At 40.5% G+C, this 24586-nt stretch overlaps 1 protein-coding gene across 1 annotated transcript in view; it reads left to right on the top strand.

Annotated features, from left to right (window-relative positions):
* Positions 1 to 24586, top strand: part of LOC119855511 (histone-arginine methyltransferase CARM1-like) — a 143791-nt gene that overhangs the window by 57164 nt on the left and 62041 nt on the right. Inside the window, exons 3-4 of the mRNA XM_038401624.2 lie at positions 18838 to 18944; positions 19150 to 19254. Of these exons, the coding sequence (XP_038257552.1) occupies positions 18838 to 18944; positions 19150 to 19254 (212 nt within the window). The remainder of the gene's footprint in view (positions 1 to 18837; positions 18945 to 19149; positions 19255 to 24586) is intronic.

Below are 24586 nucleotides of genomic sequence, written 5' to 3'. Positions count from 1 at the left end.
ACATAAGCAAGTGCTTAATTTTGTTTTGCTGATTCAGAATCTTAATATGCATCATGTGAAGTTCTACTCCAATATAACTATGTAATCACTTGCTAGTTTCTTTTTAAAGTTCTGACTTTTTTCCATGGGACTCTAAAAAGAGGAGATGGTTTGCTTCATCTAGACCTGCTTTATTACAGTCAGTTTAGAACATGGTTAAATTCACAGAATTTACTGAAAAAATCTTAAATGCATAAGAATAAAGTATGAATGTATCAGAAATGTATATATGCACAACTGCACCCCTAGTTTTGCAGATATAAATAGAGGTCCCGGTCCTGGTCCTGGAGTGCTCTGCCTGCTTTGCACCTCTCTGTGTGTTCACAGTGCCCTAAAGTTTTAACCCAGTGGAGGATCTCTCCTGCATGAGTGGAACGAGCATTTGTTAGACATAAAAATATAGTTGATCATTAAAATAGTTACCACTATGACCTGTCTTGCTTCCAGGGAGGTGCATGCTTTCTCATTGTTTTCCGGGCCATGTTTAGAGCGCAGGATCCAAGATACATAAAGTGATATTGAGGCCTGATGTTCTGTTCTCTCTCTGGATGGTTCAGTAAATGATTTTTATGCCTTCTGTTGTTTTTCATATCTGTTGTTCTTGCTGTTGGCACTTTGAGTCTGCCATCCCCGTTGAGTGATAGCTTCCATTGTCATGACCTTCATGGACTCTCTACTCTTTGATCCAATAAGGGAGCCTTCCAACCAAAAACTTGTACGCTATTTTGAATATCTCACTGACTATTTGCAAGGCAATAAGATCTAAAGGGTATCCCAAGGGCTAATCTGATTCTGCTGCTGCCATGTTATCTCAATATGATACCATGCTGCTTGTTTTTCAGAACCTCTCATTCCTCCAACCTCTTGCACAGATAAACTAAGCAAATGTATCCAGTGTTGGTGTTTAAGGTCAGCAATTGGCAAAATGATTATAAAGAGGGGAATTAAGGGAGCAGAAAGAAGATCAGTCACATCTTCCCAACTTTTGTGTATCATGTGACATCCCACCATTGCTCTAGGACAGCGGTTCTTCAAACTGTGGGTCGGGACCCCATTTTAATGGGGTCCCCAGGGCTGGCTTAGACTTGCCAGGCAGCAGGGCTCAGGTAATAGGCCTGCTGGCTGAGGCTGAAGCCCTTGGACTTCAGCTTTGACCCCTTCCCCACCCAGGGGAGTGGGGCTCGGGCTTTGGCTCCCCCACCTGAGGCAGTGGGAGTCAGGCGGGCTGAGGCTTTGGTCCCCCCTCCTGGGGTCATGTAGTAATTTTTGTGGTCAAAAGGGGGTCATGGTGCAATGAAGTTTGAGAACCACTGCTCTAGGAGTTAATCCATGTTGTTTCCTTTCTCCCTGCATGGTCATATTTATTTTTTGAAGTTTAATGTGGTTTATCAAATGTGACAACTGTGTAATCCAGTGCTTTTTTCGTTGATTATGTAGCCGAGTGAATTAGAACATTTTTTTTGCTTTTTTGTTTCCTTCATGTCTTTTTTTTTAGTTCTGATCTGGATAATTTTAAATTTCCAGATTTTCTGTTTTACATTCAATATTATTAATATTCCGCCAAACTGTCTGAGTAAATGACATGAAGACAGTTACTTGGAAACTGATTTTTTTTTTCAGATCAGCCATAGCTCTCTTCACCACTCTTTGATCCACCTGCATGTAAATCTCTGCATAATGGAGCTGTTTTTGTCTCAAAAGAAGGGATATTCTGACTGAAAAAGTCATGTTATGGTTTGTTTGCCTTCTTCTTTAGTGTTGTCTGGTAGCTCTGTTCTCAGTCTCAGGAAAAACATCCCTTGGAATTTCCAAAAGTGTTTCAATAAAAAATTTTCTCAATTTTTCATTGAAATTTTAAAATTCGTGCCTTAGGGAAATGTCTAAGCACCTGGAGTGTTTCACTCCCGTTTAATTTTCAATTGTCATGTTTCAGTGAGAGTACAGGGTTTGTTGGGTTAATTTCTTGTTTAAAAATATATTCTAGTTCAATCAGTTAAGCAGGACAGGTATTAGACAATGTTGGCATTATTTTGAAATTGATGTTGGTTAACTATTCTACAAACTGCTGTATCCACCAAGTCATTCAAGTGCCAGTGTGTCCTGAACAAAACTGGGTCTCGGTTTTGTTGGACCCTATGTGCAGTAAGGTGTTCAGGGACCCATCTCCATCTGTATGTATCTGGGCATGTAATATTATGCTTGGTTAATTGGGACTGTGTATGTAGAATTGCTGGATGAATGAAATAATGTAGCCCTCTGGTACACAGTAACTCTAAGGTAAAGCTGGTTGGGAATTTTCCATCAAAATGATTTTTTGATGGAAAATGCTGTTCCTACATAATAACTTTTCATGGGAAAATGTGGTTTTGGTTTGTGTTCTCTTAACCTGCTCCTCCCCCTGAAAATATTTTGGTTTGAGTTGATTTGACCCCAATTGAAATATTTCACTTTGATGGCCTGAAACAAACGGTTCCATTTTGAGTTCAGCATTAAACTGCATCTCCTGATGGTGCCAGATTGCCTTGTGGCAGTCATAGGACAGTTGCCTGATGTCCCTATTCTCTCCTATGGGCCAGGCTCCCTGGCTGGACTATATCTTGCATGATGTCCCATAAGGCATGATCAGAGGCAATATCACATTGCATCATGGGAGATGTAGTCTGGCTAGGCAGTCTAGTCCATAGGAGAGAATGTGGGCACCAGATACCTGAGCTACAACTCCCATGATGCAAAGTGTCACCACAGGTAGATGCAGTTCAATTTGAACTGACTTGAAACAAAACATTCAGTGTCAGTTCAGCATACTGAAATAAAACACTTTGATTTGGAAATATCCAAATGGTCAGTTTCAATTGAAAATGCTGAAACAAAACCTTTCATCATGTCTAAATGAAAAATGTTCAGAACTCTTCATTCTGGGAAAATTCTGATATGTCAACTTTTCATCCTAATTTGGGATGAAAACAAATACTTAAGTATCCTAATTTCCCATGGGACAGAAATTCCAATTTTTTGCTCAGTTCCAGTCTGTCATTACTCACCATAGTTTGTATGTTTCACAAAGTACATGGTCTGGTGGTGCCATGTGCTGGCCCTGTATTGATTTCTGTGGTTAATCTATAGTATTTAGCATAGAAAACACAATATGCTTAAACTTTGTTTTGTTTAAATTTTTGGCTGGAATTTGATCAAAGCTTTTAAGGTACAGAGCTTTATTCCCTCCAGGTGAATAGAGGGTAGTTTCAGGGTTCGTATTGCTTTTAAAAGGTGAGTATGACAGTATGTATTTGTTTATGTAATTTATCAGTAACTTAAGACATGGTGAAACATATTCTTTTTGAAATGATTAAAAATTAGGTTGGGGGAAACGCTCCGTGGATAATTGTCAACAACAATGGTTTATATGTTGAAACTGTGGAATAAGTTTGGTAAAATACCATGCCGTTAACCTTTTGAAAACGAGTAAAACATAATCTCTACAAATCCTGAGTGCACTCCAGCAAACTAAAAACTGCTCACTGTGCTATGCACATTGGGACTGTGAGTCTTCACTCACTCTAGATTAAGTGAAGAGAAACATGTCCCTGATCTCTCCTGATGGACCTAGTGTCTCACCCCCAAATATTCATCAACCTTGTTAGAGGATGCACCTAGATGTAGACATATAGCATTGTGTACATTTACTCTAAATATGACACAGAGCTAAATAATTAGCCCATAACACATTTTCCATGTTGAACTAATAATTGTTTACTGTGGTGCATATGGTCTACAACCCTGCTTCAGTTCTGAAAATTAACCGTTACCAAACATATTTGTTCTCTGTAATTAACATCGATTCAAGCTAGAAGGGACTATTAGATCATTTGGTCTGACCACCTGTATATCACAGGCCATTAAATTTCACCCAGTTACCATTGTATTGACCCCACTAACTTGTAGTTTGGCGAAAGGCATCTAGTCTTGATGTGCAGATCTGAAAAGATGGAGAATCCACCACTTTCTTTTAGTTCTGAGATTGTAGTTTAAATCAAAGAGGTTCTGGACAGTTACAGTAATTAATCTTTGTGCAAGGTCGGTATGGAACTTTAATAGCCACATCTCATGGCACTGCTCTTTCCAACTTCCAGGATTATTTCTAAATGATCCACTATATCTCATACTTTACAATGCAAATAATAATTAAAACAGTCCTGATTTAAGTTTATGTATAATCCATTTTAATGAGGTTGATAAAATGGGTGATAACTTCCTATAGCTCAAGTTGGTTTTTATAGTATTATAGTAGCTTGAAATTGAAGGTGCTATTTTAATATCCTGCTGAGAAGACGATTTGATGATAATTGGCTCCTTTTATCATTATTGGTTTACTTTGATATGAAGCACTTTGGGGCCATCATTCCTGTTGCAAATCAAAAAAAACAGTTGATGTAAAATCCCCTCTATGTTTGCAAATTGGCCCATTGAGGACACAGTCTGTGAGCATCAAGCATTGATGTGGGAAGTGATTCACTCACTAGTGTGCATGGGACAAAACCATTCCCAACATTTTTGCAGTAAGTTTGGATTCAGTAGAAGAGCTTAAAAGGACAGAAAAGAAATCGCATGTTACAAGGGAAGGGAAACAAACACTACAAATAACTGAATTAGTTTGCAAATTATAATGTAATGTTCAGTCATCATATTCACAAATGATTTAATGTTGGTTGAATTGTTAATAAATGAAGTGTTAAAATGAACATCTGAATTCCATTTATCTAGTCTGCCATGTTTATGGCTATGTAAAGGCTCACATTCTGCAGAATTTTGTTTATTTTAAGAGGAAAAATTCTTTTGCTACCAAACTTGTGGCAATCCACAAGGACTCCTGAGAGCCTTTTTCTTCAGGTGTGTGCTGTCCCTGTTGCAGTTGTTACTGCTGCTGTTACTGTGTCTGCTAGGTCACTGCTAACTTCAAATCCCAATATATCATCTTGAGTATGTAAAAAGGAAGGTTGGTTTGTTTATTTTGCTTCTGCATCAGATACTTGGAAGATCGTCTATCCTTGATGAGCATATACAGTTGATTTCAGTGCTAATGCTATCATTAATGGTACTGTCCTTATCAAATGGAAAATTAAACCTCCATTTCCTTGGTTGGAGTTGTGAGATCCCAGTGTTGTAGATTTCAGTAAGGCGTTCGATACCATGCCACATAGGGAATTATTAGTTAAATTGGAAAAGATGGGGATCAGTATGAACATCAAAAGGTGGATAAGGAATTGGTTAAAGGGGAGACTACAACGGGTCCTACTGAAAGGTGAACTGTCAGGCTGGAGGGAGGTTACCAGTGGAGTTCCTCAGGGATCGGTTTTGGGACCAATCTTATTTAATCTTTTTATTACTGACCTCGGCACAAAAAGTGGGAGTGTGCTCATAAAATTTGCAGATGATACAAAGCTGGGAGGTATTGCCAATTCAGAGAAGAATCGGGATATTATACAGGAGGATCTGGATGACCTTGTAAACTGGAGTAATAGTAATAGGATGAAATTTAATAGTGAGAAGTGTAAGGTTATGCATTTAGGGAATAATAACAAGAATTTTAGTTATAAGTTGGGGACGCATCAATTAGAAGTAACGGAAGAGGAGAAGGACCTTGGAGTATTGGTTGATCATAGGATGACTATGAGCTGCCAATGTGATATGGCTGTGAAAAAAGCTAATGCAGTTTTGGGATGCATCAGGAGAGGCATTTCCAGTAGGGATAAGGAGGTTTTAATACCGTTATACAAGGCACTGGTGAGACCTCACCTGGAATACCGTGTGCAGTTCTGGTCTCCCATGTTTAAAAAGGATGAATTCAAACTGGAGCAGGTACAGAGAAAGTCTACTAGGATGATCCAAGGAATGGAAAACTTGTCTTATGAAAGGAGACTTAAGGAGCTTGGCTTGTTTAGCCTAACTAAAAGAAGGTTGAGGGGAGATATGATTTTCTCTCTATAAATATATCAGAGGGATAAATACCGGAGAGGGAGAGGAATTATTTAAGCTCAGCACCAATGTGGACACAAGAACAAATGGGTATAAACTGGCCACCAGGAAATTTAGACTTGAAATTAGACGAAGGTTTCTAACCATCAGAGGAGTGAAGTTTTGGAATAGCCTTCCAAGGGAAGCAGTGGGGGCAAAAGATCTATCTGGTTTTAAGATTCTACTCGATAAGTTTATGGAGGAGATGGTATGATGGGATAATGGGATTTTGGTAATTAATTGATCTTCAAATATTCAGGGTAAATAGGACTAATCCCCTGAGATGGGATATTAGATGGATGGGATCTGAATTACCCAGGAAAGAATTTTTTGTAGTATCTGGCTGGTGAATCTTGCCCATATGCTCAGGGTTTAGCTGATTGCCATATTTGGGGTTGGGAAGGAATTTTCCTCCAGGGCAGATTGGAAGAGGCCCTGGAGGTTTTTCGCCTTCCTCTGTAGCATGGGGCACGGGTCACTTGAGGGAGGATTCTCTGCTCCTTGAAGTCTTTAAACCACGATTTGAGGACTTCAATAGCTCAGACATAGGTGAGGTTTTTCGTAGGAGTGGGTGGGTAAGATTCTGTGGCCTGCGTTGTGCAGGAGGTCGGACTAGATGATCAGAATGGTCCCTTCTGACCTTAGTATCTATGAATCTATGTAAGAGCGTGTTTCACTGATTAACAGTAGAAGAGCTGATGAACCTAGCAGGGTTTCATATATTCTGCGTAATCCAATCATCACCTAGAGCAGGGGTTCTCAAACAGGGGGCCAGGACCCCTTAGGGGGTCACAAAGTTATTACATGGGGGTCACGAGCTGTCAGTCTCCACCCCAAGCCCTGCTTTGCCTCCAGCATTTATAATGGAGTTAAATATATAAAAAGTGTTTTTAATTTATAAGGGGGGGGGGTCGCACTCAGAGACTTCCTATGTGAAAGGAGTCACCAGTACAAAAGTTTGAGAACTACTGATCTCGAGAGACTTGTGTTCCTCTATTTCAGACGTGGGACCAAATTCACTGCTCTGCAAACTTACAAATCACGGCCCAAATTTACTCTTAATATAACCACAACGCTCTAATTGCAGACTCCAGCCGATGTTCCATTTAAATGTGTCTGAATTATTCTCCATTGCTGTTGAGCCCCATCGCCTGAAACCAAAAGGGCTAGAGGCTAATTGTAGTATGCATTTATTTAATGACTTATCACTTGTGGTTTTATTTTTGTACTCTGCTTTTTTTTTTTCAATCATGAGTCTCTTTTTACCATATTCTGTTTTGTTTTTCTCTCCCACGCCCTTCCAGTTTTATTATTGGAGGCCTCCACTGTGATAATGCTGAGAGACTCCATCTGCTCTGAGCAGATGGGAGAGGTGCACTAATAGTATGTTTCATATTTGAGTATGTTTCATCTACAGTGAGGTTAGGCATCTCTCAGATAGAAATCAGTATAGCTGTCTTGCTAATACATTGTCATGTAGCATTTGGTTGGCATTTTACAGTGGTACGGTGCAGGTTGGTCAGCATGAGTTGTGACAGAGTATCGGGGTGTCTTCTCCCCTCTTGACAGAAATCTGAGCCACTCATATCATAGGCTGGCCCCTTCACAAAAAAATCATTATTGGTTTGGATCCTGGGAATTTAAGTCCTGTCTAAAACTTGCCTTTACTCAATGACTGCACAGTTCAGTTTTCATGCCCACAAAGGATCTCTGAATTGCTTCATTGTGGTCACTAAGCACTAAAGTAGTGTATAAACACAGTCTAGATATAGCATGTCTCTGAAAGGTTACCAAACTGGTTGTATAGATTTTCTTGGATTAGTGGGGATTTTTTGGTAATGTTAATAACTATATCAGATGGCTGAGAGGTAGAGCTGATTAAAAAAAAATTCCATCAAAACATTTTTCTACAAAAAATGGCTTTTCTCATTTAAAAAAAGAGGTTTTTGGGAAAAAAAAATCCCTTTTGTCTAAATAGTCCAGGTTTTAATTGGAAAAAAATCTGAAAATTTAAAAATATCAGGTTTTTCTCCAAAAAAACCCCCCAAAAAACAAAAAAAAAACCCCAGAACATTTCAGAGAAAATGAAAAATTGTTCATTTGGTTTGAAATTTTTTGCAGGAAAAAAATCATTTTCCAACCTGATGTATTGCAAAGGCAATTTGACAAAGAAGTGTGGGGTATCAGAGAAAAGCTACAGAGCAAACAACAGCTGGGAGAGGGGAAGATCTGCTGAATTGAATGTATGCGCAGAATAGTGTGTAATGTATTGGAAGGTCTAAATTCAGAACTGAAGATCGCCATCTTAAAATGTTCACAGTATGAGAAAAATCTTCCCCTTAAAGTTATTTAGAATCTTATTCAGAGCCTGAGGGCCAATTTCACAGGTGAGGAGCAAGTTAGGTTCCCTTACAGTGACTTACAGACTGTAAAAAGAAAAGGAGTACTTGTGGCACCTTAGAGACTAACAAATTTATTAGAGCATAAGCTTTCGTGAGCTACAGCTCACTTCATCGGATGCATGAAGTGAGCTGTAGCTCACGAAAGCTTATGCTCTAATAAATTTGTTAGTCTCTAAGGTGCCACAAGTACTCCTTTTCTTTTTGAGAATACAGACTAACACGGCTGCTACTCTGAAACTTACAGACTGTAGAATCCCTTAGAGCTACTTGCATCTGCACTAGTGCTGGGTAATGGAATCTAAGGGTATGTCTGCACGGCAGTCCCGTGGTGTGATTACAGCTCATGGTGTGCGGGGTTAGGGGGGAGGGCTCTGGCTGGCGGTGCAGGCTCTGGGGTGGAGATTAGGGGTTTGGGGTGCAGGAGGTGCTCAGGGCTGGGATCAAAGGGTTCAGAGGGCAGGAGGGGGATCAGGGCTGAGGCAGGGGGTTGGGGCGCGGGAGGGGGTGCAGGTTCCGGGCAGCGTTTACCTCAAGCAGCTCCTGGAAACAGCAGTATGTCTCCCCTCAGGTTCCTACGTGGAGGTGTGGCCAGGCAACTCCCATAGGCCACAGTTCCCAGCCGATGGGAACTGCAGAGCCAGGGCTTGGGGCGTGGGCAGCATGTGGAGCACCCTGGCTGCCCCTACACGTGGGAGTTGGCGTGGGGACATGCCACTGCTTCTGGGAGCCACACGGAGCCATGGCAGGCAGGGAGCCTGCCTTAGCCCCACTGCGTCGCTGACTGGCCTTTTAAGGGCCCGGTCAGTGGTGCTGGCCAGAGCCGCCAGGGTCCCTTTTCGACCGGACATTCCGATCAAAAACTGGATGCCCTGCACCCTAATTTCCCCTTTTGGTCCTCCCAGAAGAGACAATATGAAGGTGTTAAAAGGGGCAGAGCATCAGCCTTCAAAAGGTCCTGCAAGCAAGTAATCAACCCCAATCTGTAGCCGTTTATCAGTGTAATTGATTCAGGATTTTCACAAGTAACTCATCAGCAGATATCCTAATTGGACTGGAAGTCAGGAGCCTTGAGCTATGTTCCCTGCTCTACCGTGTGTGTGTGTGTGTGTGTGTGTGTAGCTGCTGCTATTGCTCCGCAGATGTGAGATGTGGCTGTAGTCACCAAAGGTTATTCTCCATTTTGGAAGGCAGGGTTCTGTACTGCAGAACAGACGATGGCTGCTGAAGCTTACAGCAGACCCTTGTTGCTGCATTGTGTAATGTTTGAATAAGTAGTAAAATGCGTACTCACTGTCTACCTTTGGAATTCATCTCTGAGTGCCCAAGCTTCCGTGTCTGTAAAATGAGGGAAATGATATTTGCCCTCCTTGTAAAGGGCTTTGAGATCTGTGGATGAAAAGCACTATATAAGAGATTTATGATTAGTAATTGGACTTGAAGCATCCTATCTTAGATGATACCCAGTTGGCATCCTTTTCCTATTCTCTATATTCATACAAGTAGAGTGGTCAAAAATGGTAACTGTATTTGATGAAAAATGTTTTTAAAATGAAGAAAATCTTTTTTATTTAATGTGCTTGTGAATTTTTTCACTTTTTTTATTAGAAAATTTTAAATGTTTTTTAAAAATGTTTTGATGGGGAGGAAGCCACTTTTTTCTCATTGTTTTTGCTTATTCCTCCTGGAAAAAGTGGGGGTGGGAGTACAGGGGTGGAAGTACACTGTCCTTCCTGGTCCTTCACCCCATACCCTGCCCTTTGCAGTGGGGACAAAAACGAAGTTTGACCAAAATAAAATTAAAAAACCTGAACGTATGAATGTTTTTTGTTTTTGTTTTGAAACCCATTTTTCATCACAGAGATATCATATGAAAAATGTTGACCAGCTTTACAAATAAATCCCCCTGTGTTTTAGAAATAAATACATGGCCTAAGTTCTTTTTTTATTACACTCTTTAGCCAAATACAGCATGTTGGAAACTTTGTCCCATAGATGAGTCAGGAAGATCTCATTCATAATTGATTAGCAAAAGTATCTGATATTGTCTGTTTTATCAACCCTGGAAAGCTTTTGAATGTGGAATAGTTTTAATTAATTGTCAGCTATGTTGAAGAAGACCTATTGCTGCTTCAGCCAATGAATGCTATCACTAGCTTTTATAAAAGGAGCCGGATGAATATAAATAATGGGGTGTTAAAGTTCATAGACCTCAGGAGTAGTATTGAGGGGGCCAACAGCATGGTTAATTCTGCAAAAGAAACAAATGTGCTCTTGCCCTTCCAGTCACTAGACAGGTGCCTTTTACAGTTAATATTCTAATTAAAATTTTACCTGCATCAAATAAAAGAAATCCAGGAAATCCAGGTAGCTATGTGAATTTCAGCCAGCCATTAAAGCACTTGCTTAAAGTTAAGCATGCGCGGGAGTGCTGTGTTGAAGGGGCGTGTCCGAGGCACCAGTTGGCACCCTCTTACAGCTGTGTGGGTCTGTTACCGAGTCTGACTCCGATTCTGCCCTTGGATAATCACCTAGTCCTGTGTCTACTGATTTCTTGTTAAGGACCTGGCCAGACTGCTAGGGTTATATTCATCTCAGCGAGCTTGCAGGCTGATAGATGTGGGTTAGCGAGGCTTGTGCTAGTGCTCTATAAATAGCTGTATAGACAGTGCTTTGAAGGTGTAGGTCAGGCTCTGAAGCCTAGGGAGGAGGCTCACTGCCACAGGTTACATAGACATACCCCAATAGTCCCCAGCTGAGCAGGCAGGAAATTTTTCCCATTAACCCTTTAGTCACTAAGCCAGCAGGGGGTCTATATCACCCCATGACAGGGACCTTCTGTGTCTCATTTAAAAGGAGCTAATTAGGTACTGCATTTGGAAGGAGAGCATGTAACTGTGTCTCTGTTTAAGGCCACCATAAAGTTCCACCCTAAGCACCTTCACTTTGCTGATAAAATTAGTCAGAAGCACATAATCCATTGTAGTATCACTAATAAGGCCTTGTCTACACACTGAGTTGCGCTAGTTTAACTAAAGGTCTATTTTAAAATCAGTTTAGTTAAACTGGCACTAACCCCTGTTTGCACCCTGGTTTAAACTAATTTAACTTAATTTGTGAAGGAATTGACTTAAGATAAATCAACATGAGACAGGTTTTAAATTGATTTAAAATATCTAATAGGGGGTTTGAACCAGTTTAGGTTAATTGGTTTTTAAATCAATTTTAGTTAAACTGATGCATCTTTGCTTGTTAGACATGGCTCTATTGGTGACTGCTTCACAGTGCCTAAAAATACTTGTCATTTACTGCACATCACAATTTCCACCTTAAGTGACCTGAACAGGAAACCAAATGGGTGTACCTTTTTTGTTGCTTTGTTCTGATGTGTATAAAAAGGCAATAAATAAAACTGCTTGTTTTTTTTTACTTAAAAATATTAAGAATTACATAAGAAGGCCATACTGGGCAGACCAAAGGTCCATCTAGCCCAATATCCTGTCTTCTGACAGTGGCCAATGCCAGGCCAATGAACAAATGGGTAATCATCAAGTAATCCATCCCCAGTTGCCCATTCCCAGTTCTGACAAACAGAGGCGAGGGATTTTCAAGTCTTTCAGAATTTCAAGAATTTCTGTTCTGGAGTTTTTTGAAAGATTTTATTAGAGGTCTTATAATATGAATTGTGAGTTTATAAGCCTTTAGTGGAGAGAGAAGTGTTGAAATTTTGACAGATTTTTCCTTTCAACTGTTTATAGAACATTGTGAGTTAGATAAGTGTGGTTGGGATTTTGGTTTTATTTAGCAAAAAATTATAATCCCCCTCTCAAATTGATTTTACATGCTTGATATTATGATATCATCCTTCCAGTTCTCAAGTTGTCCATCATATCTTCAAGGAAGACAAAAGTAGAAAAGACCTGAATTTCTAATATTTAAAAAAAACTTTTTGGGACACAGGTGGCGAAAAATTTTCAGGCCATCCTTGTATGACATAAAGAAGCAAAAGGAGCCACAAAACCCAGTATCTTTTCATTTGCAGATGACCTTTGAATGCTTTTTCAAATCTAATCCTCACAAGAACCTTGTGAAGTAGGTAGGTAAGTATTACTGTGTTTTACCCATGAAGAAACAAGCAGCTAGATTAAGTAATTTGCCCAAGACAATAGAAGGAGCCTCTGTCAGAGCCGGGTTAGAGGAGTCTGGATTTTGAGACTCGGATTACTAGGCCATGCACCACTTTTTATTAACATGGTTAAATAATGCTGTACTTGGATTTATAGCCCACAAAACAGTATAACGTACTTTAAAGAGACAGGGCTGCAGAATCGAGCTTACAGGTAGTAGTATGGCACCATCTCTGGCAGCCCAGCAGCCTTCTGAGAAGAGAATCAGTTCCACTACTATTCTAGAAGGATAACATGTTGTACGGAGTCCTAGAACCTTGGTAAGGTACATGGGGCCCTATGATTAACAGTAAATATTGGTTCTTGAAAATCAAGCAGGAATGTTGAATAGATTTTTAGCTCCAAGTGTTTGGCATTTGGTTGGAAAATGTAGAGTTCTAATCAGGGCAACCCAGAAATATGCAAGTTATGTGTTTAACCATTCTTGGGGTGGATTATTTTTGAACTTTACTTTCAAATAAAGACTTGCAAATAATTCTGATTCAACAAAGAGACTACAGAGAACAGTCAGCCTTAAGTTATCTAACCTATTTTTTTGCTGTACAATAGACACTGTTTGTTTTTTATTTGTCCAAGTAAAATTATAAATGTTCCTACCGGCATGCAGCTTTGAAAGCCTGCTTTACATTCTGAAGTTGAATAGATATTTAAAATAAGACAATTTGGGATAAAATCTTTGTTAAATACAGAAGTATACCTAGTCCATTTTCATAGTGGCTGGGGCAGTGCTTTGGGCATGTTTCCAGATCTGCTGGAGCAGATTAAATTCCTAGCCTTCTGGGAAATCAGAAAACTAGGTTTCAATCAAAGAACATTAGTCAATATATGAGTGTGAACATATTCATAAGATCTGTGATGGTTAGCAGCAGCCAGGAGTTGTAAATGTTAAAAGACATTTGAAGAGATTTTTTTGTGTTAAGTAGGGTAATTAAACAGAAGGGAAAAATACTACATCAGTGTGTGGGCTGCAAATGGAACCAAAAGAGTTATTGGAAATACCTGCTTAACACAGAAGACAGAGTGGCTAACAATGTTCTGCCTCCTTCAGGAATAGTCTATGAATGAAATAGCCACCCCATTCATACTAAAAAGAATCCAAAGTATGCAGCTTTTCCATTACAGATTGTCACTCACTTCTGATTTATCTTCTATATCCATTTTATTTACAGTTTTTTTCAATCATTCAGTTTTTACACAGTCAATGGTAAACATGTAGAACTGTGGCTGTTTACCATGGGATTCACATAGACAAACGCAAGTAACTGAGGTTTCAGACAATATCTGAAAACGATAACCTTGTAATGTATACTTTTTGCCTAAAGAGATCTAAATGATTTCTTTTAGGAACAGTGTCCTCTATGAGGAAGAGAATAAACATAAATTTATTATTGCAGCTTGGAGTTTTGATTTTTTTAATTTCTATCTGCAGGCTGATCTGGAATTTGAAGTTATTTATCTATAATTTCCTGCATAAGTAAAAGACTCTCTCTTTAGACATGTGAAATTTGTAAAGGTTGAAAGGGCTTAACATTTAAATTTCAGTAGATAGAAACAAAATAAGAGGAGAGAGCTTTGTGTGGTACCTTGATTCAGATAGAAGCTGGATTGAAGGCTGTGGGGATTTCCAACAGGTGAAACAATTAGTTTTTCATGGAAATGTTGTAAACTGATGCTTTAATTTAATTTATTCAGCTAAGATGTTTATTTTTTCATTTTACTGGAATGGATTAATTGTTTCTTACCCAAAAATGATTATCAAGATTCATATTTATTTTTTTAATATAAAAGTAGCTCAAATAGTTTCTATAGCATAAGCCACTGAGGTGTACACAGAAAATAGAGACAGGATTAAAAGCTTACTGTAAGCTTGCTGGGAGTTAAAAGATGTAATGCAGCTGCTATTTTTTCTTCCTGAATCTTGAGTACCTTGTGTGATGTTTTGGATAACAGGATGGCAGTACAGTTCCACTATTACGGCAAGTTCTAGTAGAGGAGAGTCAGGAGGGACACAAGGAGTGTTTGTCTCTTTCCCCGTTTCTCCCCTTTGCATTCTTCAAGAGGCTCTTATGTTCTTCCAGCATCCACCCACGGCTTATGTAAAGGAAACTGATGGACTAAGGTCATCCGAGGCCAGTACTGGAAAAAAAACAGACTTTTGTCTAAACACTCCATTTAGGACCACTATTCTTTCTTCTTTAACCCAATGTCTGTTTTATAATTTGCTGGTATCGTAAATGGACAATTACTGTTGCAATCATCTATCCCGACCCAGAGGAGAAAGTACAACAAGCAGATGAACAAAGTTCTTTCTCTTCTTCCTATCACGCACATCCTCTGAGATCAAAGATGAGTCATAGTTAAGGTTGCTGTTCTCTGCAAAAGTGTTAACACAGGATAAACTCTGTGTGTGTGTGTGTGTGTGTGTGTGTGTGTGTGAGAGAGAGAGAGAGAGAGAGAGGATTGTCCTTGGGGGGGGAAAGGAAGGCAAAGCTATTGCACCAGCTCTCACCTTTTCAAATAATTAGGGAATGGAAGAGGCATAAGATATTGGCTGTTTTCGGAAAAGAATTTTTCCCCTAGCATAGGACTCTTTTTTCTGCTGTTATCTTCCCATGAAGTAAAGCAGTAGAGTGAAATGGGTTAGTTTCTGGCCCACCTCTAGACGCGGAGCAAGCAGTTGGCCTCCCAAGATTCTGTTCATCCCATGGAAACTGTATATCTTTTTAATGAGTTTTCTCAAATTTACTTTTTCTCTGTGCTGTGAGGAATAGAAAGGGGCATGTCAGCGATGCATCATGTAGTGGCAGTGCTGATTCTAGATTGCTTATAGGTTGCTCCAGGGCTGGATGTAGTCAGTCCAGGACCCCAGGCTCATATGGCAAGGAAGGCTCTCTCCCCACCCCAATCCTTCAGCCCTACTCACTCACCATGGCCCCATCTTCACACAGGAGCCTGTGGCACTCTACCTCAACCCAGCACCCTGGAGCCTCCATATTCACCTATGTTATATAATTAATATATATGTCATACAACCCACTCCCAGGAGAGTGTTTGTTTAATCAGCAGAGGAGTTGTAATCGAGGGGTTTACAAAGCTATAAGAGGGCTGCGCATGCATCACGGGGTGGGGGATTGCTCACCTCTGTGACTCAGCTCACCAGGACACATCTGGGCTGGTGTTTTCCAGGCACATGGACTGATGATATAAAACAGGGAACAGTGGCATCATGCTTTTACCTTTCTCCTCTCCCATGTAAGCTGGAAGCAACAAGAACGCTGCCCCAGGCTTAAAGGGGAAGCCTGTGTATTAAGAACAGTAACCTGCCTGCAACATCACGTGGGGTGAGAAAACTGCTTGATCCAAATACTGCCTAGTCTAATAAGGTTTAAGATTTAGACTGTGTGCTTACTTTTTATTTTCTTTGGTAACTATCTCTGATCTTTTGTGCTTTCCATTTATAATCACTTAAAATCTCTTTTTCTGTAGTTAATACATTTGTTTTATATTTTACCGAAAACAATGTGTTTTGGTTCAAGTGCTTGGGAAATCTCAGCTCAGTTTACAAAGGCTGGTGTGTGTCATCTCCACACTGAGGGAGGGGCAGACAGGGTAATGAACTTACACTGGTCAGGCTTCTGACCAGGGCAAGACAGTATGTTCTGGGGGTGCAAGGCTGGGGGTTTGGGAGATTTGCTGGTGCCTTTCTCTGTGTGATTTGTGAGTGGCTTAGGGAACATTCGCGCAATCTAGCTGGGTGTGGGGCTCCACATGCGGTTGGGCTAAGTGATAATAGCACCTGAGGGGTTTGTTGCTTGTCATTAGCAAAGCATTGTGAGAGACAGCCCAGGCTAGAGAGTTAAGACCCCAGTTCCAAGTTGTACCCCGGGGATCCCATCAAAGAGCCCCACTTGTAATGGCAGGCGGATGGGTCCTGCCCTTCCCTTCCCCTGTAGTGGTCGCAGTATGGGCTTTCTTGTCCCCTGCCTCACAGGAGTGGCAGCAGGGATCCACCATCCCACAATGGTAGGAGCAAGTGCCACCCCCCCTCCCCGCACCCCACCCAATACTTACCTCTGCAGCCAAAGTGTACCTGGTTGGGTTGGGAGTGAGCCAGGCCTGCTGCGCTCTCTCACTGCTATATGCACAGTCCCCTGTTGGGATGGTGTTGGCAGGGTCCATCAGGGCAGTGGGTTTCAAACTTAATACCCTTTAGTGTGTTATCTAGGCCTTAGGTATAGACCTATAAAGCCTTTGCTTTTGTTGGCCCTGGGTTGCCCCACAAGTTCAGTGGGTTGTTACATGATTTGGTTCAGACTTGCTTGAGGAACCATGCATGTGTTTGTCTTATTCATCAGTGCTAAGCCCTCCCACTGAAACAGAATATATGGCTGTAAGGAGCGTGGAGACTCTATTCAACTCCACTTTTCCAGATTTAGTGACTCTACGTGGACAAGGGCTGAAAGACCTGAGTAGCAGCAACAGAAAAGTAAATCGCTGGCTAAATTTCTAGTGAGTTCTGCATCCTGTTTGCCGTACGTTTTTACCAGACATCTAAAACATTTACTTTCTGAGTCTGTCTTTCAAGTTCCTACTCAGAACTCCCGTTGATTAAGGTTTGCCTGAGCAAGGACAATAGGGTAGAACCCTTTATTTGTATTTGATTCATCGGCTCTACTTTTTTTTTTCTTTTTGTGTTGTTTGTGTGTTTCTCCTTAGGAAAGCTTATGTCCAACTTGTTGAAGTTTTTATGGGCTGGGTTAGGAAAGCCAGCTGCTGCCTCTCCTAGCGGTCTTTGCCTTGTTTGTGGCAGCTGTCCCCAGCAGAGAGGGACCAGTACAACTTAAGTCCTGGTTTGGGGAGCTCAAAAGTCGAAGAAAAGATGGAGGAGGTGATTGTTTGTTTTCCGTGGTTACCGTATTCTGAGATTTATTATTGTTGGCTAATTAACTGCTGTTATATTTTTATTTTCCAGATCTCTGGGTTTGAAGGGCTGCTACTCAAACAGCTCCTACTTGACTAGAGCACTAAGTGACTACTTCCTTTTGTATGTACTTTGTATTCCTCGGAAATCAATTATTTTTATTTGAAGACCTGTGGGTTTTGGAGTTCTCTCCCCCACCCCCCTTTCTCTTTCTTTTGGTCAGTAAGTTGTTAGTATAACATGGTTTACTTAAAACTGTTCTGACTGCTCTTGTTTTAACTTTTATTTCAGGAGCCAGCCATGAACAGAGGAGGGAAGACTTTCATGCTTGGTTTTATTACCTTTTATGCAGAAACCTCTTTTCAGAGCTTTTCCTTTTCTAAATAAATTTTATATTTAATGAAATTTCTGGTATGTGTTGTCTTTTTGTTCCCTGTGTGAAAAATTTTGCTTCAGGTTTTTCAACCAGATCCAAAAGCTGCTGAGCAATCTGGTTGTCCGCTTTCGGGCCTGCTTGAGTTTTCCTACCACGTGTCCAATATAAAAAATGTTCAGATCCATAGACGCGCACCCTGTCCTGCTCCAGGGATACTAGCTAGAATATTGGTAAGATACATAGTCCTCAGCAGCCTCTAGCTAGTGGTTTCTTAGACCATCCCTCTGCCCTGCAAATTTTTGTGACTTCATCCTGGGATGTATACCTCCTAGCACATAGCTATTCCTTCCCCAGTTATCCCTACTGTTCTCATTATTGGCTGAGGCTACTCTACGTGGACTCTGAACATTAACTCCCCTTTGCCCAGCTTTTCTGCAACACAAAGAAACTCCTCCAACAGATTCAGCCATAACTCATGGCCACTTGAACAGGCCTGTCAGCGATTCACCATAGGGCAACAGTGTTATGACCACCCACGTGCTCCTCAGTAATCAGTTCAGATACTGAGACTCATCTCTCAAGGCTCCCCAAACTTTAACAAAGATGGAGAATTCCATACCATGTAATATAACTTTAATAATTTAACACATGCATTCCATTACTAGCTCTGCCATCATATTCTGCTGTTTTGCATTAACATAACATTTTTCTTAATGTAAATAATCGACTGTAGCTGAGACTGTTGGGTCAGCTAATAAATAGCTAACTTTATAAGAGGCACCATTCCCCTTCACCACTCCAAACAAAATCTGTCACTGAGTTCTTGTTGTGAACATTCTGTTTTGCTCTCTGTGGGTTAGTAGCCTTCATATTTTGCTCTATTTTTGTTTTTTTCTTTTCTAGAATACAGCACATTTTCAAATGCACTGAAGAGGTGCCGGAATCAGAAGAAGGAACACTCCGTTTTCAATCAGCGAACAGAAGAGGCATCTGCTGCTCAGTATTTTCAGGTAACAAAGCCATCTAACGCCAGTTTTGTGGAAGCCAAGTTATAGATGTTTCCCCGTTTTTCTGACCTGAGTCACTGGACCAGGTAGAAAGTTAGCTCAGGATTCTGCAGCAAAGGGTCAGGCCCTTGTTACTGTTGAATACAGGTAGTTTGATAGAAGATGGGCTTTATCTTTTTCTATTTTTCCATTCCTCCTTTCCTTTTAGTTTTATGGCTGTCTATCTCAACAACAGAATATGATGCAGGATTTTGTGAGGACGGCCACATATCACAGAGCTATTCTACAGAACCACGTAGATTTTAAAGACAAGGTAAGCTCTGTTGGATCCAAACATAATCGTGTCCGGAAGAATAACATTGATTGAACTCTCCCGTCTGGTCTTTCCTAGAACTTTATGCATGAATGTACTGATATGCAACTCGTATGTTTACAAAAATAGGTGTCAAGTATATGGATGCCTAGGCACTCTGGTGATGGATATATTACAGGTATCTTAGGATAGATTGAACCTAAACCCTGGATCCAAACATTAGATCAGAATTTCACAGCTGGCCCTGCAGACTAACCAGAAACCCAAATCTGAACACTCCTGAAATCTTTCTCTAACAGTGCCCAGATGCTTCACAGGAAAGTGCAATAAAGTTTGCATTAGGCAGGTTTGGGGCACTCTGCCCTCCTCCTCCCCCTACCCCCCCCCCCCAAAAATACCCCAAACAAAAAAGATTAGGTCTCCTACTTGCTAATAGTTAAGAGATTGGCTTAAATCATGAAATATGAGGTTGAATATCCCTTCCAAAAATTTATCTTATCATATACCTCTGGATATTCATAGAATCATAGAACTGGAAGGAACCTTGAGCGGTCATCTAGTCTAGTCCTCTGCACTCCAGGCAGGACTAAGTATTATCTAGACCATCCCTGACAGATGTTTGTCTAACCTGCTCTTAAAAATACCCAATTATGGAGATTCCACAACCTCCGTAGGCAATTTATTCCACTGTTTAACCATCGTATGCATATACATGCTTAATCCCTTTTTGAATCTTGCTAAATTTTGATCCCTAAAGACATCATCTTGTGGCAATGAGTTCCACAGTTTACTTACACATTGTGTGAAAAAAGTGTTTCCTTTGATCAGTTTTGAATTTGCCATCTTTTAGTTTATTGAATGTTCCTGCTGCAAATTGGGTAGAAGTCTTCATTGAGCAATCTACGGGGATGCCCAGTTCCCTTTGTTGAATTGATATAGTTAATTTAGAACCCTGTAGGGTATATCTGAATAGATAAAATGTTTTCACTCCAAAGTCGCATTACTCTGTTTCAGTGTTGAACTTAATTTGCCACATTGCGCAGTCACACCTGACTTTGGTTAGGTTCATCTGCAGTTCCTCTCTGTCTCTCTGTTCTTGACTAACCTAAATAACTGTGTAATCTCCAGAACTTGCTGTCTCAGTATTCATCCCTCTTCCAGATCATTAATCAATACGTTAAGCAGCATAGGATCCAGTATGGAACACTGCTATAACCAAAAATGCAATCTGAAAGCAACAGTTCACCAATCTGCTAAAAGTTTTCCAGATATGTAAATGGCTAAGACTGTGTGCTGCACCTGTAATGTCTTCCTCTAACTCCTGCTTTCTGTGTGCACTTACCTGCTTTTTAAGACATCGAAAAACGAGGCTGACTTCAACTCAAGGCCATCTAAAATTGACACCACCCCAAAACAAGACTTTTAATACAATCTAAATTATTAAGCAAGAAATTTCCCCCTCATAAAACATAAGTCAAAATAAAGAAAATAGTTAAAGTTTCTCTTCACTTTTTAAAGTTTCTAATATTCTAACTGAATTTTTCTTCTTTTTATGTGTTTAGTAAAAGGTTAAGATGCATTTTATGATGCCTGTTTGCAATGGGAATAGGTCAGTCATACCTTTATGCAAACCTCAAACCATACTTAACTGTTTAATATTGTAAAAGTAAAACAAAGGGGTTTAAGAAACCTTAACCCCTTTTATACCTGAGACAATCCTCCCCTCCCATTAACTCAACAATACCAGTGAGCTAGGAGCATGGGAGGGCTTGCTCAGTTTGCCTGGAACACCAGTGCCTGGCCCATAAGAGTGTGAATGGTATTGGATTGTTGATTCGTTACATCATCAACTGATTAATTTTCTTACCAGAACAGGTAGAAATCTGGTATTACAGGGTCTGTAACTAGTAGAACAGCAGTGGATTGGGAACACTCCTTGTCCTTTGGCTCCCTACTGATGAGAACACCAATAAGAGTTTTTGCTTTTTATAGTGAGAAGGTAGAAAATGGACAGCAGAACCCAATTGTGCACATTTCTTTTACACTGAATTAAGGAGGAGGAAGTGTGTAGGCTGTGTATACTTTGTACCTGCTGACCCCTTTAGTAGCTATTGCTGTTGTACAGCTGCTTGCGTTCTCTCTTGGGGTATTTATTTTTCCAACTGTTGGAGCTGCCTTGCCCTCTGTTCAGCATACCTAATAGTAAAGCTGTTACAAACTTGATGCTGCCGGCCACCCACCTAGAGAATGGTCTTCGTATTCCCTGTCCTGTGAAATGAGAAGTTTCAGAACAAATGTGGTAGAAAAATTGGATTGGCTATTTTGTGAGAAAACTCTTTCCCATGAAAATCTGAGAATTCCAGTGCTGCTTAGGTTTGGGCTAGCCAGGGCAGAAATACTGCACCAGTGTTTACTGTGAAAGCCAGAAAGCGTAGAGGCATATGAAAGACTGAAATATATAAGAAGCGTGATTCGGGGAGGGAGTAGGATGAGGATAAAAGAACACAATCAAGAACACAAGAGTTTGATTCAGTTGTTACTTGTTTCCTAGCCAGTTTGGCCATTCAGTTGATTTTCACATTTCTGTCACTTTCCTCCTTTGATGTAAGGAAGTCAAATTACCTGAAGTGAAAGGCATATATGGTGGAGAAGCAATCACCTTCAGATTTCAATTTATTTTTTGGAAAAATTTATCCTTATGAACGAATGAAGCAGTTGGTCTGAGGTGTGGGGCTAAAAACTGATTCTGGACCCCTTGATAATGTTCTTGGCGGTATTTTCAATACACATTCTGTTTGTAATTTGAGTAACAGATGAGCTATTCAGAACCAACTGTGGGTAATGCTTGTATCAGCCATTTGTGTTTTTAAGGAAGCCTAAAGAATATGGAGACAATTTTTAAAAAGTAATGAATCCTTGATAATAAAGTTAGAAAACATTGCTTGGGTTGTCCTCTACACTACTAAAATTGTCCCCTTCTCCATAACAACCTTTTAAGTGTTATCTGTACAGTACTTTCACTAGTGTTGCCTCAAACTTTTTAATTATACCTTTTTTCTATTCTTGTCTAGTCTCCCTCACTATTTGGCATTAGGAAATAATTTCCTAAGCACCTATGTTGCTTTTGAAAATTTTATCCTGGAGTTCAGACGTTGAAGTGCCACTAACATGGCACCTTGCAAGTATAAATGTCGTCTTGTGGTTTAACTAAAAGTAGTGACCTAAAACAAAAAATACAATATTTTTAAAGAGAAGGTAAGTGTAAAGTTGGAAATAATTTCCTAATTCTCTTTTGAAAATGGGATTTAGACTCCTAAGTCACTTGGCACTTTTGAAAATGTTACCCATAAGTGTTATTTTTTAAAAAAAATTATTTGAGTAGTTTATGTACAACCTCCAGCCAATTTTTGTGACTTTTAAAGTCACATTTTTCTTGTATTTTAAAAAGTCCCCTCCCACCCTCCTTTGCTGAATAAAAGACTCACACAAACAAAGAGGAACTGACCTGATTCTACAGGAGAGCAGACTATATAAAAAGTGCTCTCAAAGGCATTCAGTAAACAGAGAGAAATTAGAAAGAGAAAACAAATCTTTCAGTCAGATAATAATTAGACGTAACAAGTAACAACAGTATGGTAGAAATAGTTAGACCATATTGAGATTAATTTTTTTAAATTGATGGTGTCCCTTTCAGGAATAAGGCCCTTATTCTAGAGCTTTGCAACCTGACCCAAACCTGATGGGCCCAGACTAAAAGTGTCAGGTCCAGGTGAGGTGGAATAACAACTGGACGCCCTTAGGGTGCTCTCCCCCTGCTGCTGGTGGGGCCGGAATGGCAATGGTTGCATGCCCCATTCCTGCTGGCTGTCTTAGAGCTTCTTATTTCACAGCACAGCAGAGGGCAATGGACGACAGGAATGGGTCATGCAGCCGCTGCATGGAGGCTGTGGCAGTGCTGATTCAGGGATGGGGGGGAAGGTAGGGATCAGGTTGGGTCCTGGTCAGGCGTAAATATTAGGCCTGAGCAGACCTCTGTTCTGCAAATGCTTAAGCATGTGTGTATCTTTCCACATGTGGATAGTCCCACTAAATTCACATGTGGAAAATTACTCACCATTGTGAGAGTTTGCAGGATCATGACCTCACTGTAATTAGATGGGAACAGCACAAATCCTCCCTGAAATGTTGATTTTTCACAATTATTTAAGTAGCCACTCATCTACATCAGACTAGTTCTTGAAACTCCCACAAATTACTGTCCTTATTTATTTACTTGAGTGCAAATACATATATAGAGTAAACTCACTAACAACCAGTCCTAAAATTAGACACTTGTATTGAGAATATTTGACTTCTTACTGGGGAAAAAATGCTAATTCCATGTATAGAAAATCCACTGTGGTCACTAAGACAATGCACTGTGAAAATCTCTACACAGCAACTAGACACCTGCAGCAGGCCTGTGCCAGCCAATGTGGGTTTATGGGGCTTAGGCTGTGGGGCTGTTTCACTGAAGTGTAGACTTCTGGGCTCAGGCTGGACCATGAGCTACAGGGCCCTGCGAGCTGGGGTGGGTATCCAAGCTTGGGCTGCAGCCGGAGCCTGGAAGTCTACACTGTAATGAAACAGCCCCACAGTCCAAGCCCCACAAGCCTGAGTCAGCTGGCATGGGCCAGCTATGGGTTTTCTTTGCAGTGTAGACATACCCACTGAGGGCTGGGTTCTGATGCCCTTACAGTGGATAGTGCCTGTCATGACATTGCTGGCCCCTTAAAGGGAGTCTGGGCCTAGGATACCTGTGAAGAGCTAATTTAATGAGCCCATCTAGGTAGTTAATTGGATAATGAACATTTGGGCCTGATAAAAGACCATTAGGGCTTGCTTACAGGAGGTGCTCATAGAGAAAGAAACTTTCCAAAGGGAGAGACGCTCCCAGGATTGAGAACCACAGGCCCCAAGGAGGAATGCTGTGTAACCTCCAAGCCCAAGGAAAGAGACTTTAGTTCAAGCTTATTTTGGATTTAATAAAGTAGAACCCCTTCAGGGGAATCTTGTCTCATATCCATTTGGACTGTGTGGAGTTCTTAAAAGGCCCTGAAAGAAAGGAAACCAAGGTAGGTATGCCTGCAGCACCACGTTATTTCAGCAATGCCCTATAGCAGTACCTTACTCCACAAAGTCAGATGGACCATTTGAGAAGTAAGGTGTGTTACTGGATGTGAGGAAGGGGCTCAGAATCTGGCCCTAAGTAGAAAGCCGCATTTCTCCATTCCATTGGTAATGTTTAACCATAGCCATTGGTTCTTCCCTCTCCTCTCAACATATACAAAAA

The sequence above is a fragment of the Dermochelys coriacea genome, chromosome 5 (genome assembly GCF_009764565.3).
Source record: "Dermochelys coriacea isolate rDerCor1 chromosome 5, rDerCor1.pri.v4, whole genome shotgun sequence".
In the NCBI taxonomy this organism is placed as follows: domain Eukaryota; kingdom Metazoa; phylum Chordata; order Testudines; family Dermochelyidae; genus Dermochelys; species Dermochelys coriacea.
The sequence above is the reverse complement of the archived record's forward strand: the minus strand, read 5'-3'. Positions and strand labels throughout refer to the sequence as shown.